The sequence below is a fragment of the Morone saxatilis genome, unplaced genomic scaffold, assembly GCF_004916995.1.
Source record: "Morone saxatilis isolate NCDOM2014 unplaced genomic scaffold, NCSU_SB_2.0 Contig12, whole genome shotgun sequence".
Lineage (NCBI taxonomy): Eukaryota > Metazoa > Chordata > Actinopteri > Moronidae > Morone > Morone saxatilis.
The window spans coordinates 8,258,060-8,275,089 of record NW_023339674.1 but is presented as its reverse complement, the minus strand read 5'-3'; the positions used below and the strand labels follow the sequence as shown (position 1 = coordinate 8,275,089).

General features: G+C 38.8%; 1 protein-coding gene across 1 annotated transcript; it reads left to right on the top strand.

Moving 5' to 3' along the window:
* The first annotated feature begins 183 nt into the window (after window positions 1-183).
* On the top strand, window positions 184-11,950 carry ushbp1 (Usher syndrome 1C binding protein 1). Its single transcript, XM_035652953.1, has 14 exons — window positions 184-353; window positions 1,130-1,353; window positions 1,580-1,716; window positions 1,959-2,122; window positions 2,397-2,585; window positions 2,963-3,210; window positions 4,055-4,195; window positions 4,382-4,470; window positions 4,602-4,737; window positions 5,017-5,251; window positions 5,992-6,150; window positions 7,459-7,556; window positions 8,514-8,636; window positions 8,774-11,950. Exons 1-14 carry the CDS (start codon window positions 348-350, stop codon window positions 8,937-8,939), a joined length of 2,115 nt encoding a protein of 704 aa, XP_035508846.1. The 5' UTR covers window positions 184-347; the 3' UTR covers window positions 8,940-11,950.
* Window positions 11,951-17,030: the final 5,080 nt, after the last annotated feature.

Here is a 17,030-nt window from a genome sequence, read left to right as displayed (position 1 = left end):
TCTTATTACATAATACCTTAGTACTTAGAGCAGCTACAGTATGTGCCTAGAGTTTACTCACAGTCTACTATTAAAAAAAGACATGGGAGCTAAGTGTGGACAAAACAGGAAAGGACACAAAGTGACGAGGAATGGGTGGGGATGACTTTCTGAGTGTTTCCACTTACTTCATTCATCACACTTAACAGTGTTGGGCAGACATGCAGAAAGCTGACTGATGAACTACTGGAAAATATAACAAGACAGAAATAACAGGACTGAACAAAACATTCTCTAATTTTGTCAGATGTTTAAATGCAGGCAGTGAACAGCCTCAACTACTGCTGCAGACGTCAGGATCAAGAACTATGGAGGTAAGTTATGATTAAAGTTTTTCAGTGTTTGTCTTGGAAATACGTCGCTTATCATACTTGTTGTTGTACGATTTGTGGCTTTACATGTTTACAAATTCTATAATTATCAGAGATGTATCACTCCCACATTCACATATTCAAATAATTTGAGACTTTGCTAGAAGTTGTAAATGTGAGTGTTTGTCTAGTGAACTATCCAATATATTTAATGCTTTTTGCCCAGTGTGTGCTCGGATAGCCTTTCTGTGAATAGTAATAGGTGATCAGTGGATGTATTACTAACTAATATATGTTAAATCAAAAAGATAGCTGTTGTAAATTGTATCGTCTTGGCATATTTCTAGGCGTCACATGCACTTTGTAGGAGAATAAATGAGTGACGCTTTGTTCTAATTTCATGTTTTAGGCATTTAGCCGACATTCTTTGTGCAAAACAAAAGATAGTTTGGCCCACAAATATTTGCTAGGCAGGAAGTTGGATTTCAGGATGTTTTAGTTTCCTCCTTTTCCGCTGCTTAAAACAATAGCTGCTAAATAGTGCCGCAACAATGTCTGGTTCAAGACCATAACAGATTTTTTAATGGAGGAATTATTGTAGTTAATTATAAGCATTCTTCACTGGATGATGATTATTCAGGCAGCAACAACATACATATTATGTGTATTATATTCATATACACGTGTATATAAGTAGTACTGAAGGACCGAAAGCTAAAATAATGACTTAAATGAGGCCAACCAAGTTAATTTCCTAATACAGCTTCATGTTTCTGCAGGATTCCAGCCTGGTCCGATGTGACAGCCTGGATGCTGGATCAGGGTGTGACAGGGAGGTGATGACACCAATCGACCGTTTGACCCTTGACCCTGAGGGCTCTGACCTCACAGCAAACCTCGAGCCTTCACCAGAAGAACTGGCTCAGTGTGAGGCTGAGGTGGGCACGCTGCTCAGCATCATTGCTGAATTGAACAAGAAGATGGGGTCATTGAAGGCACCAAGGTAACGTTAGTGATAATAAAGTAAATATCACCAGAAAAATATCAAAAAGTTAATCTGAATTAATGGATTTAGTTTAACTTTAAAATAAATATTTTGATGAAGCCATTGTTGTACTTACACATTTTCCCATGAATATAAATTAGATATTGGTCTTGCTTGCTTGTAACTCTCAAAATACACACACTACTATTTAGTAGCAAAATGATAATTCTGCTCTATTCATTAGTGAATCAGGGAACCTGAGACCACCAGGACCATCCAGACCTCTGGTTCCAGACCTTCTGTCCCACAGGCTGGCCAGAAGCAGCCCAGAGAGGAGCACTGCCTCTGCTCTCACATCTGAACCTGCAGTGACTGGCCGAGGTTGGCACAGACACAGCATAACCTTTTCTTTATTAAGCAGAACTGTACTGTGTGTGGACAACAAGAAATTCTGTGTCCAAAAGAACAACAGATGTATTATTTTAAAATATTCACTCTGGTCTGTAAAAGACTGCAAGTTATTTTGGATAAAGCAAGCTATACCCTTCTTGTCTGGTTGAATATAAAACTGCCCCTCACGCCATCTAATATGATTAATTGCACCTCTACTTTTCATCCACCAGGGGGTAGTGGCGTAGTCTGGACTAAACTCCAAGAGGTTTTATCATCAGTGGAGGACTCCATCAGCTCTAAAAGGTCCTGGGCTGCCCCCATCACAGCTTCTGACCAGGACAAGCACCAAGAGCATCTGAGAGCGGCCCAGGAGAGCTGGGTCAAAGCCACTCAGGTATTAAAACTGTAACAAATTCACATGATTATTTTATGTGTTTTATTTTTTGTTATAACAACTGTAAAATCCTAAGAAAACTAATGTTAGGTAAAATTTACTGATAGTACATCAATAGTTTTAGCTAATCTATAAATCTCAAAAATGTCATAAAGAGGTCATCGCTGTGTCTGTCAGTATTTTAATGAATCAATTTAGGACAAAATATGTCATTGTTCAGACTATCTTTAGACTTCCATCAGCCACATTAGTAATTCTGGCTCACTGGTTGCAGATATTGGAGGACATGGAAAGAGAGTTTGGGATTTCATGCCCATCAGGCCTGCCAAAGGACCAGCATCAGGAGGACATGCTGGATGTGGAGAAGCGTGACCCTGCTCTCAAAAGCACATTGCAGAGTCACCAGGAGGAGCCGGAGCGTGAACAGAGCACCATGAGCCCGACGGAAGAGGAGAAGAACAAGGTAGGAGTTGCTCTGCTTTCGTTTTTTTGGGGGGGGGAAATGTAAAAATATGAATCAATTTAAGAGGAGTGAGTACATTTCCAGAAGACAAATCCTTCTGAGATGCCTCAGTGACAACATTATGGAGCTAAAGCCTAGATTTTACAATAATTCAGTTGTAATGTAAGTAATGTCTTGCATTTGTTTATTGGTGGCAAGAAGGTTTGAGCCATAATGATGTTAATAATACATACCAATGTGGTAAATTCTGCATGTTATCAGACCATGGCGATACATTTGGTATTGTATTTAGTTAGCTGGAATGAACATATTTAATTTAGAGGACTAAATATTATACAAAATGAGTAATTCAACACAAATCTTCTCTTGTCTTTCAGCTGGTTGCTCTCCATAAGGCCTGGAAGTTAGGCAGTTGCTCTCCTTCCTACCGGCCCCCTTCTGGGGCTCTCAGTCCAGACTGGGCCTCTCCTCCCTTCCCTGGTTCACCTTTACTCCACAGAAGAACAGCCAGAACTGTGACACCTCTCTCTGTGGGTGGGGACGGTTCTCCACTGGGCTCAGTTAACTCATGCAGTCCTTGTTCTAGCCCCATCAGCCTGGAGTCAGAGACAGAACGACTAAACAGGTGAGACTGAGGAGCATCTCTGGTCCTTTCAACGTAATAAAAAGCAGCTCAGCTCTAAATTATTCAAATTCAGTTTCTACTGACACAAATATCAGCCCATACTACTGTACAGCACACTGTCAACACTTATATTACAATAATCTAATAGATATTTTTTGGTTAAATAACCATTATTTAATTAATTATAGCATTAATTATGCATTTTGACTTAAAGTCAAAAATTAATATTACTCATTGTCATGTCTATACAGGTGTGCAAAGATAGATTTCCTTGAATAACTGGCTCAGGTTTATTGACGGATCGAGACAAAGACAAACAGACAAGACACTCACACACTGTGTAGAGCATGTGAATAGGATTGTGAATTATGTAAATACAGGTTTCTTCAGCCAACTCTTAAGTTATTAACATGTTTATTTTTACCATTACTACTGCTTTGGCTGCTTTACTGCTATTTGAAACATACTGTTAACCAGTTTATATTTATGATTCATATCATTGACCTGTTTACATTTCTGGCATTGTGTACATTTGGTTTGCACCTTATTGATTATTAAGCTTTTTTTAATATATATTTTGTTTACATTTGCACTGTTTCCTGCAACAATTTCCCCTGTAACACTTAAGGTTCTATCGTATCTTATCATAGGTTAGCTAGTTAGCCCAAGTGACTTTATAAAGAATCATGTCATGAATAAATGGCAAAAGTAACTGTCTTTTATATATTTTGTTTATATTTTGACCAATTCAAGTTATTTGAAATGTAATCTCTGATACTGAAACAAAGGTGTTCCCTCCAGCTCTTGCTCTTAACCCTCCTCATCCTCTCCCTCATTATCTCAGGTGCATTGAGAGGCTGAAGGCCAGAAATGAATGGCTGACTGCAGCTCTGGAGCGAAGAAAGGGAGAGTCCGAACAGATCAGTATTACACTAAACAGACTAGAGTCTGACTGCTCTGCCCTGCAGATGGCTCTCAGATACTGGTACACACATAAAACACACCTGACACACAAGTACAAAGACCTGTCTGCACACATACATATTGTCAGTAACGTTCTTTGGTATGTGTCAAAATAATGAATGTGCACAGGTCAGCAATCTAACAGCATTCATTTAGGTTCTTCTCATCTAGTGAGGTCATATTTTGTCTTTGTGGTTGTGATTGACAGTGAGGAGTGCGAAGAGGCCTACAGCGAGCTGCTGTCACTTTATGACGCCAGGAAGCAGCAAAGCATTCCTCTGCAGACAGACTTAGCAGGTGTTTGAATACCATGTTTTAATACTGCTTACAACTCAGTGCACACATTCACTTACATATACAGTAGCTATACATGTCATTCACACACACACAAATATACATTCAGGCTCATAGTTTTTTCCTCTCATCAGAGGCAGTCGTTGACAGGCAGCAGCCCGACAGTCCATCAGCTCAGCTCAGAAAAATGGGAACTGAGGAGCTGTCCACCTCCTTCTCAACAGCAGGTGCCACAGAGCCAACGGAAACACAGAGTCACACAAGGCAAAGGTGACGTTTTAAAGTATTCTTTGTACATTCATGGGGATAAAGGAAAACATGTGTCACTAGTGACTGTAGATCAGACTGATAGACTGAAGTTACAAACAAAAATAATAGAAATCGACAAATATTGCATATCTCATCCTGCCAACAACAAAGATCTACATGCTACTGACTAATTGTTTCAAAAGCCGTCAGGGATGACTTGTGAAGAGCATTTGAATTTAAAAAAATGCCATTTCTTGGACCAAGTTCTTGCCAGGTGACTCACTACCTCTTACCCCACAGGACCTCTGAGCTGGTGGAGCGAGAGGCTGCGCTTCGTCAGCAAATTGAGCGCCTGAAGAAGGACCGGGCAGCTATTTGTCTACCTAAACCGAGTTCAGGAGTTGAGGGCAAAATGAGCCCAGAGACTGGTCACCCGGCTGGATCAAGAGGAGGACATGTGACTAAAGATAATGCCAAACCTCCTGATACCAAGAAAGAGAAAGCTTCCCTCTTCTATGAACTCATCTCTGTCAGGGTAGGAGCTGTTGAGCTTAATTTATTATATATATATATATATATATATATATATAAAAAGATCAAGATCCTAAATGTACTAATGTAACTTTTTATCCTAATATCATTGTTGTTTTTTGGTGAATTGCATTACAGTTTACACTATACAAAACACAGTGTTTGTGTACATACAGTATGTGTGTGAGACACTGCTGGCAGGTCTTCATCACCTGAAACTGGCAAATAATTAACTAAAGGAATAGTTTGACATTTTGAAAATGAAGAACAGAAACAGATTAGTTTAAATTGTTTGCAAACTGAAGTGTGGGCATACTTCCACAGTTTGATTCCAGCTGGGAAGCTCTGTTGCATGTCATTCCCCTCTCTCTTTCTATTCCTTCCTGTCCAATAAAGGTGAAAATGCCAAAAAGGAAATCTTAAAAGAAAAACAAATTGTTGTCATTGCAAGGTTGCCAGTCAGCCGGCAAGATTCTAGGAATTGGTTCCAAGAAATAGACTTGTACATAACTCACTGTAAAACCACAACTTGTTTTTGATTAAACAAACAAGATATGACATGAGTCACCAAAGTCAGAAATCATGTAAAAATTCTAACCATATGGGTTTTAACATCCCATAAAAGCTCAAAAGTGGAAGTAAAACCTGTTAGTTTAGTGATAAAATGTCTTCCACCACAGCTTTACAGTATCTGGGTTGAGCTCTTTATATACTATGGTTTATGGTTTAACTCTTTATGTTCAGGAGGAGATGTCAGATCTGCGAGCTCTAATCCGCCTCAAGGAGAAAGAGCTGAGATGTCTGGAGTGGAGTTTAATGGCCCAGAAGGCCCAGGAAGCAGCTGGAGTTTTCATTCCAGAAAGCCTCAGAGAGGAGCTGGAGGATCGTAAGACTGAACAACAGGTACGACAGACTCCTACATCAGCAACAGAGACCTTTTTTTTTTTTTTTTTAATTTTCAAATAATACAAAGTCAAGGTGAAATGAGCAAGAGGGAGCAGGACGTTGGTCTATTGTGGCAGACCCGATTCAAATATGGGTGTCCCACATGGGAAATCACACATCTACCAAAGCAGAATCCCTTCAGGCCAAGAAGGATATTTTGGTTCTACAAGGTCTTCTGCTGGGCTGTCCTGTCGCCCCAGAACAGATTTCATACTGCACCACACACCTCATGTGTCATTGTCAAATGAGAAAGAACTGAACAGACATTTTAGGTTAACACATTAGCTATTACTGTGGCACAAAGCACCAGAAACAGTGGGGTTAAAATGTCCCTCTGAAACTGTCTTCTTTTGTTTACAATGGTTCAGAAGAACAATAAGAAGATCTTGTCTGACTGCACAAGGTCACACTGACCTTAAAGACTTTTTTACCTGTTAACTATTCTACCAAAAGCAAAATGGCTTCTGATTACAGCATAATGAGAGTAATTCTTTTCTGCACTGTCCTCTCCCAGCCTTTAGATCAGTGGCTCCTGACCTAGGGCTTAATGATAGATACATCTCAAGTCTCAAGGTGATTAACAAGATGGGAAATAAGAAGAAGAAAAAAACTATTTCTGGTCCAAAAAGCAGATTTTTTTCAAACTTTTCACTAATCTTTTGCTTTGGCATCATGCATTATTTGACTAAACATAATTAGCTCAAGTTTCCTTTCTGTACATTTTGAGCTTCTTATTTAAACCAGGGTCTTAGGACTCCTATAAGTCTTTCGGACACCACTTCTCGCATAAACTGAGACCTCAGTGACTTTTCTTTTCGTCTTCCTGTTTTCTTTTTGGTAGCTTATCACTGGAATGTGTCGCCACATCTCTAATAACATGTAACACAGATGTTTCTTACGGCAGACATTGTGTAGAAAGTGCTAAATATTAGTGAACTGCTAGTGACTCTCAGTCAGTACACATAAAAAACACAGTGATGTAAACTCGGCCCTACACTGTGACCCCAAATTGGGGGTGTTGGCGGGTGTTCATTTTGGATGCTGCTTTTACCCCTTTAGGCCTCTCAAATCCATTCAAATTAAAACTATTTGTGAGAAGAAACCAGTCTTTTGTTGGACTGCAACACTGCTTTACTTTAGATGATCACAAGCTGAACAGGTTGGGAATCATTGCTTTTAGATATCTTTGTATAACTGTGAAGAGCTGAATGGAAAAGGAGGGGGTTTGAGATTTAAACATAATCCTAATTTAATGTTATGTTTCAGAGGCTCTATGAAAATGCAGCTAAACTGGGTATTGATGGAGACATCAGCAGTCCTCGAACCAGACCCATTATGAAAGAGCTGCAGGCCATCCTGCAGAGGTGAGACAATGTAATTTCTCTATAGTCCAACATTTAAAGCACTAACACTGCAAAAAAATGAGTGAAAAAACCTATGCCCTCTTATTTTAAAATATTATCAATAAAAACACCTATTAAACGGCTTTTGTATATATTGACTATATGGCTTTTGACTATTTTTAAAGTGACTTGACAAGGAAACCTGGTAAATTAATAAACGTAACTTGAGAAACCTGGGTATTCCAAGACCTTCACAGGTACCTGATGAATGCAGTCAGTGTAAAAAATGAATCATTCAGACGTCTGTTGCCTGGTTTTATCTGTTGCTTAGGAACACTATTAGCACAAATGCAGACTTTGGACATAAAGGGGTTCTAGCATAAAGACTAGTTCTTTCCATCAGGTGCTTCAGAGAGCATCCTTTATCTCCTCTGACTCCATGTAGTGAATACCTCTAAATAAAGCAGCTGTTCACACTTTACAGATCATTCACTTTAAAGTCAATCATATCATAAAGTCATGATTCTTGAGTTTCTGAGAGAAAACATCTTCAATGCCGTGAGCACAATGAAGCGACTGACATGATGTTCCTCTCTTCAGTTTCAGTGGTGTAAAGTTTCTAACTACATTTACTAAAGTACTTTAATTAAACCTGCTATAGCAATACATACCAATGACAATAACAATCAATTGATCACTTGAAAATATAATCAGCAGAGTAATTCATAATGAAAATAATCAATAGTTGCAGTCCTGTACAACATTTTATATTTATGAATTAGTAATATTAAAATATTGATATAATAATATATAACTATATATGATAATAACAGTCACAGTGGCCATTTCTCGAGTAATACTTTGGGTACTTTTTTTTACTTGTAAACAAGTATTTGTAGTGTTGTATTAGTATTTTTTTAAGTAAAGACTTAATACTTCCTCCTATGTTTCAAATTATCCTACTGTTTTTCTTTTCAGGGAACAAGCCTTGAAGAAGAGACTGGCTTTAGTCCACGACTCACTAAACACAGCTCTGTCAGACAGCAACTCCCAGAGGAGGGACAACGGAGAGCAGATTGCTCGGCTCACACAAGCTCACAGGTAAGTGAAGGTATTTAATAGACTGCATGTCTTTGTTCATCATCATCTTCCTGCAACCAAAGATAACTAGTAGTACTAGTTCTGTAGTATCATTGTTAATGCCAGTGTAGTGAACTGTATCTCTCCTTTCATTCCAGTAAAGCCTTGAGTTCGTACCGACAGATTCGCAGGAAGTACCGCGAGCAGGCGTGGAGGCTGGAGCAGAAGGTGGCGGCGATGATGGAGAGTCACAACCACCAGAGTGGACCACCAAAAACTGCAGGAGAGGCCTTGGAGTGGAGGAGGGAAGAGACCGTTCTGTGATCCTTTATATCCTCAGCCTGTCAAATGTATCATCTACAATCTACAGTCCTGCTGAAATCAAGTCGCTCCTATGTATTTGTTATAGTTTGTGAAATTATTGCACCGTACAGATAAAAGCCTGTATGATTACATATATGTGGTCCACCACTTTGGCTGGGATTGAAATATCATCATCAGCCATTGAATGGATTGCCATGAAATTAAGTACAGATATCCATAGTCTATTGAATACACCAGATTTTTCAATTTGTCCAGTTCTTTGGTTTATATAATGACATTCCCATAAGCCTCAACTGTAGCCTACTATGTGTAGCAAATGTTACTATGTTTAAATAGTAAATTAAGATAGTGAACATTGTAGACCTCCTTATCAACAGCATTTATATGCATGCCGACATTTAGTTCAAAGCACCGCTGTGCCAAAGTAAGCCTACAGCCTCACCACTAGCAGGTCTGTAGACTCTTTGTCTTGAGATTACAATATGTTCTAAAGTGTCTTATTTTTCTGTCCTTGAAAAGAGATACGTACTTATTCATCCATCTGTTTTTCAGCTATATATCTGTCAACCCATCACTGACATCTACAGCCGTCCACTCAGGCATTCATTGGTCCTTTAGAGGTAAATATAGAGTATGTAGAGCAGTAGAACATGGAAAGTACCCTCAGTTCTGTCTTTTCAACCCTGTGTGAGAGTTATCAATAAACCTAACAGGATTCCAAGGCTTAACTTGTCTAACAGGAGTCACACATCACAAGATGCATGCCTTATTTCAGAGAAACAGCTGTCATGCAGTCATGAATGTGTAAGACTGATTCAAGGACTGACCCCACTGAGGACCTCGGGACTGACCTCGAAAGCGCACATGTCCTTTTTCCCGTAAAAACTGACTATGAAACCGCTCCCGGCTGGCCGTGTTGTCTGGACAAAGCTCCGAGGAGGGGGATGGGAGCCAGGACAATGGCACACATGATGTGCACACAAAGTGTACGACCAGCCCATTTGTCTTCTTAGCACTTTCATAGTGCTCTTCATCATTCTCTCTCTGCCTTTCACTATTTCCACTTCTTTTAAACCAACATGCTCAAAATGTGATTTTATTTCAGGTCTATAAACTACACGACAAAGCTGGTTTAGTATTGTTTATATATTTGTATTTATTCATATATTTAAAACTTGTTTTTAAAGATTTACAACTTCAGTAGCAATGGATGGGCACGAGAGCCACAACAAACATACTCATGTGACATGATGGGATTTGCAACTGTGTTGTGATGTACTGAGGCAACAGTGACAGATACCTGGCAATATTGAAATTCATAGTCAAAAGATTCCTACAGTCTTACACTGTCAGACTTTAAAAAAACAGATCAACAACAGATTTTTATTCTACACATTTCTCTTCTTCTTCCTTGTCAAAACCTGCTAAATACACGGTGGCGTTATGCAAACAATATTGTGGCACATTAGTAAAGCACTGAATTAAAGTATAGATGGCATTTAAAATGAAAATCTCTTTTTTTATGAATCCTATCACTTACTTCAAGTCTAAAATGTGCCAACAGGTCGATAAATTATGTGCTAATTATATTTAAAATTAACCTAACCCTAACCCTAAATAAATGTGATAAATTTGACAGCATTTGACACCAAATTCAGAAGCATTTACACAGATTCAGGGGAGGCCACAGGTAGCCTCAAGCAGAGATGAGGAGCGAGCTGCAGGGATGTGGTAACACTGAAATCACTTGAGGTAATTTATTACATACAGCTCCCTCCGGATCCACAAAATGCTTCATACAGCTTCACATATGCAGAATTACTCGCCGAGACCTCGGAACAGACTGTGATGTGTAAAATAAGTGCAAGGAAACATTTTTGACAGAAATTAGGAAAAAGTGGACCATTAACATGAAAAAAATTATATTATTTAAATCATTGGATTACAGTATTCAAAGAAAGTATTAAGGCATAAACACATTTTTGGTTTTGGTCATTTCATTGGATTTGTTGCTTAAATAAAATGTTTGTAATTTGGGTGTACCAATCTTTTAAAAAAACCTAGCTTACTCTTACCTCTCTTCATACCCATCCATTGCTCTTTACCTCTCACTCATACCCCCATTTCCCTGCCTCCATCCTCCATTTCCTCTCCCTCCATCTTCTCTCCTCACTCATCTCTCAATCATCCCTATCACTTCTCCCTCCTCCAGCCGACCCCGTGCCCTGACCTACCCGAGCCGGTCAGCTGCAGCTGTGACCAGCGGTCAGGAGGTTAAGGCAAAGGTTGAGTGTCACACCCACAGGGTCACAGCGATGCCTTGCTGTTGTGTTAGCCTGTGAATGGAGAGTTCAGAGTGCCAGACGAGGTGGCGAGCCCCTGACGCCCTGACTGTTGCCTGAGCTTGCCCTTTCCCGGGCAGAGGTCACCTCAGAGGGCCTGTCCTTGCCGCTCGCCCCCTACCTCCAGGTCACCATCACTATTGTTGTAATAGCTGCCATTAGAGCAGATGATACAATTATCGTTCCATTTTGTGTTCGCTCACTCTAAGATCTATGTTAAGCTTCTGACTTTATCAAAGGTTTTTAAGACAACATGATTGTTGTAACCTCTGGGTGACTCTTGTATGAAAGAAGCCACATTATGCCAGAATGTCCCATGCAAAGAAAAGGTATTTTTATCACGTATGGCTCAATATATGTGCATATATTATATAATAAACTTTTAATTTATATACTGTTTTTTTTTTATGTAAAATCTTAATTTGTAAAGTAGTAAATGTGGCTGTAAGTGTAAAAAGAACAATGTTTTCCACTGAAAGGTAGTGGAGTATAAGTATAAAGTCAAATGGAAATACAGAAAGTACCTAAAAATAGTGTGTTGTATTTGAGTATATATAACATTCCCCCCAATAGAACTCATTGAACTGCTGGAGGTTTCCAGCGTTTAATGTTACTTAAACATACTTCTAAATTTCTTTGTTGAATTAATAAAACCTTGTTTTAACCTTGTCTAATCTAATCTTGCTCATGATAAAATTGTTGTCAGTATACGTGTGTGATGAAATATGCATTGAAGTTAAAAGTGCACTAATGAATAAGTGAGATAAGAAAGTCAAACAAAGCACATGAGAGCGGACTGATTTTGGTATCCAAACAGTAATTTTTTTTGGACGTTAGAGAGGCTGTAACGCTGTCATCTGGTAACATTTAAGCTCCACATTTCTGGACACATTTATACCCCCACATGTAGCAGCCAGCATTTGGGCCTGTGGATAGGGGAGTTTTTCAGTGCCTGGGAAAAATACTCAAACCATTATTAGAAGACAGAGGCTGTCAGTCAGTGTGGGGGTGGACGCAATCACACGCACACATCCACAGGAAGGGGGGCGGTGACCTAGGGGTTTTAGGTCAACTCATTTACTCTCTGCATCCGTTCTTCATTTTAATAAGTTGTCCCTCTGTAAGCCGTATAAAGAGATCACAGCCTGTACCCTCCCTTTCCTTCTCAAAGCCATTAGCTCACCTGTCACAACCACTTCATATCCCCTCTTATCTCCTCCTCCTCTCTCTATCTCTCTATTCTCTGCTCTGTGCTCTGGGACGTTGCCAAGCTGACCTGACACCTCTCTTCTGAGCTTTTGGACACCACACAGCCCGCGGAGAGGTCAGGAGAATGGGGTACTGTTGGCAGGGAGAAGCACGAAAGAGATGTGACCTCAATCAAACGGCCAATCACATGCGCTTTGTGCGCTCACCCACTCAGATAATGACGGCAAACAGCTCAGGCCAACAAGCCTTCTCACAATCACAACCACCAGATAAAGAGTGAAACCTTGTTGACGGTGAAACTGAGTTCAATTAAGGGGACTTTAATGCTTAAGTTCCTATTAAAGGACTGGACGCCTGCTTGTCTATAGGTTAACAAAGTTGTTTGAATCAATGAATGAGCATCAAGCGATAAGTTTTGTTCTGAATCTCTTGTTGATGTAAGAAAAAAGTTATTAAATAAAACTTAATGAAACAATCCAGCAACAAATCCTAGTTTGTAATGTTCAGTTTTTGTTGAAACTGTTTTTGAGAGGTGTTGATTGATTATTTAAAACTCCAGCATGGAGAATTTAGTGGCATCTAACGGTATATATATGCAGATTGCAACTCCCTGGCTACACCCTCGACTTCCAAGTGGAAACTATGGTGGCCAGGAAATGCAAAAAAAACAAAAAACCCCAAATGACATTATCTGGAGCCATAACACAAAAACATAACAATTCTTATTTTATCTTTATCTATTTATTTATATAACATATTTGTTAATATTATTTACTATTTCAGCTAGTAGATCCTCCTAAATGTTACACACTGGACCTTTAACCTGCACATATTAATTAAAATGGGGTGGATAAAAATGTATACCTAATTGAAAACTTAATGTGAGTTGTAGTAAATAAACTAAAACATGTAAAAACAAGTGTGAACACAACACAGATCAGTGTCCAGACTAACAACAGAGAAGATGAGCTGAAGAGGTCAGTTAGCTCGTCAGCTTGTGAGCCATAGATTACAGCAATAAGGTGTTTAAAGGGGAAACATGGCAAGGGGAGTGGCCTTCTTCTAATCCCGTTAAAGCATTTGAGTCGTCTTCACTGAGCTGATTAGGTTAATTTTCTGTCATCCTAAGCACCTTAGTTAACCTATAGGCAGAGTCTGGCCGATAGCAGGGCAAAATCAGGGAGCAACAGATTGGAGAAAGATTTGAAAGAGATTGAACTTGGTGATTGGGAACACAATCAAATATGTTGTGGCTGCAGAGAGGGTTAGGTTAATGCCCTGTCTGAAAATGTTAGGCTTCTTAGTTGGTTAAAAGCAAGTTCATCTTTAAAATGGTCTGTCCACTAACAACATATTGACAGCCTGTCAATGGTAATAACTTTACATCTGAAGCAAAATGTTTAACTAAATAGGTTTTTAAGTAATGCTATTTGATATAAATCAGCCTTTTCAACCCTACAGATCGTTAAAAACTCATATTGTCTGCACAATTACAGTTCAAACTATCAATATGAATTTAATGGGTGTAATTACTTTCCATTATGACAAGAAAACAAAGCACAAAAGCAATTACAACCGTTTTGGCATTCCGTAAAAATCAAAGAAAATGACTAGTCATGATGATTTGCTTGGTGTAAGTGAAGTGCAGCCAAATCTACATTTGAATATTTAAAACTGATATGGTACCGTGTTATATTGGAACAATAGCATCACAGTTGACAGAAGGTCAGTATTTGCAACAGCAGTCTTTCAGGGACAGTAAACAAGGATGTGCTGCCTGGTGAGTCATTACTTACTGTAAGAGTCAACTACAAATGTAGTGAAAACAAATGCTGCTCTAGGTTTGTATTAATAATTGACTATGGTAATGTGAAAGGTGTCACTTGACGTGACAAAGCTGCAGAGAGTTATCACCCAGTTGTAACTCTGCAGTTCCCAGTTTCCAGCTGAATCACTGATAAACTGACTGCACACTGCCATCTCAGCACCAAACATCAGGTTCAAGGTTTAAGATTAACTAGTAAACAGTCGAGAATTTAAAGAGCCAGAAATTCCTCCATAAAGAGATTGAAACAGCCAAACCAAAACTAACAGGAGGCTGAATATTACTTACATCCATCCAGTCAAAAGTCGGAGGTCTGAATTTCAGACTAAAGACCTTCAAGCGTTCCAGGTGCACGTCGCCAAACATTAACAAAAAACATGGCTGACCGTGACAAACTGATGTGTTTCCTTGGCAAGTGTACATACAATTCAACTCTTTGCAGTGCAGCCTCTTTGCATATATAAACAAAACTGAGGAGGAAAAGCAATGCATGAGGTAACAGATGCAATTATAGGTTCTATTTTACGGCACTTCTATACTTGGAAATGTATTTAAATATTAAATTCATTAGCCAAATATAAATATTCTTACCCCACTCCCATATTGGAAGAAAAGATGTCAGACAACTACTTCTTCATGAAGTCAGGGTAGATGGATTACAAGCAGGAGACTGGTGTTGTACTTTTTCTAGTTGGTGGTTGGAAATTTTCACATTCAGAGTTGTCTGTGCGGAAAAACAACTATTTGCTAACAACAGTCATATCAATGTTGATCTGCTGCTTCAAAAGTTTTTTATTTTTTTATTTTAAAGTAATCTCATGGCTAGGTGGTTTAAATCAATACAAACTGTGGTGTCCAAATTCACAGTGAGAAGAGCAAATTTGTGCATAAATTATTGTTCCTGATAATTTTTACTGCTATTTCTGCATCATGTCATATTTTCTTGAACAGGTAAATCAGCCATTTTGAAGAGATATATGTTTGATAAATCACAACTTTGTTTCATGAATGTGTTATTGAAAACACTTTATAAATAAGACCTAATGAATGCATTTAATAGGAGTAACTGTAACGGGCTGTCTCATTGTTTTCCTCTCATCAGTAAAAGCAATTGATATTTTAAGCTTACTTTATAAATGAAACAAATTAAAAGCCACTAAGGTTAACAGGTTCTCGTTTTTTTCACAATGTGCACTCACTTCATAAGACAAAATATGTGCACACATTTTAAATATGTTATAAATAAGAAAGCATAAGAAGGAAATTCTGCTAATTTATTTATGACCCAAATAATCTTCTGCCACCCACATTTCGGTCACAACCCAGTCAGTTGGAATTAATGGTTTATCTAACTCTCGGCTACAAAGTGAAGAAGTGTATATACCGAACTGAAGAACTATTCCTAAAGTTAGATACATCTTCATCTGAAAAAAACAGGCACAAAACTGTAAAACATAAGAGTGGAAACTATGTCACTTTCTACTGAACAATAAGATAGGGAATATTGTTAACGTCAGAGTTCAAGGGGTTGAATCAGAGTCTGAGCAAAGCCAAGGCTTATTCTCCCACTTGGTTACATTCAAAAATATATCTTATCTTTACGGTGGACACATGGGAAAAAAAGCTCCACTGCCGTTACAGTAAACAGTTCTATTGACTCCTCTACAAACAATGGTTTGATATCTTGTTCACAGCGAACACAAGATAGCTGATTTGAATGACAACAAAGCTACACCAAATGGGAAGTTTCCCACCATCTCCAGCAGGTCCTGGGTGGGGAGGAGGACAAATATTGATTGGACACCGTGTGTTGCTCTGTAGCCACCTCAGCAGATGTTTTTCTTTTGCAGGTTCCACTTCCCTGTGTATTTTAAATTGCTCCGTCATTCACTCGAGGTCAAAGGCCCGAGGATGGAGCGAGTGCTGTGAGAAGGCGGGGGGATGATTTTTCCCTCTCGCCTCTGGGCCAAAGGGCAGTGGGGCTAATGAGGAAGGAGCAGGGAGTCATGTGCTCTTGTTCACCCAGAGTTACTCCTCAAAGTTAAAGTTTAACCCCCGTTTTCAAATTCCTCTGCACTTTAACTAATGCAGTTAACACACCTTCAGACTAATATTCCAGCTACCATTTGCAGAGAATTACCTTAATTGTTTCAAACTAGGGTTACTCTTAGTGAGTGTTGAAAAAAAAACTTAAATGGCTGTGGAAGTGGTTGTATTTTTCTGTCATTTATCAAACACATTTCCTAAAAAAAACAGCAAGAAGTGTACTATTGTAGCAGGTTTCTTCTAGCAGGGGGAGAAGGAATAATAACTGCAATTTAAATATCATCTTCTTGCACAGACACAAGCCTCTTCTGTGTTCAGGTGAAGACATCGTAAAAGCATAAATGTGAATCTTTGCTTAACAAGTGATCACAGTTCAGCAGCTCCTATAGCCTAGGTCTTCAGCTGGTTAAGCCTGTATGAACTCTATACATATTATAAAGCGTGTCTGTGTGTTTGTGTGTGTGTGATTTTATGTTATGTATGTGTAATGTTTTCTGAGAGGTTTCTATGTCTGTCTACAGAAGCTTTTTTCTTTCTTCTTCTACTTCAACCTTAACTTTATTGAAATTTGTCTTGCAGCCAAACAGACTTCAACACAAAGTAGTTTAAAAAATCCTCCAAAAAACAATGGAAATATGTAAAACATTATGTTAAGTTGCCCACACACAA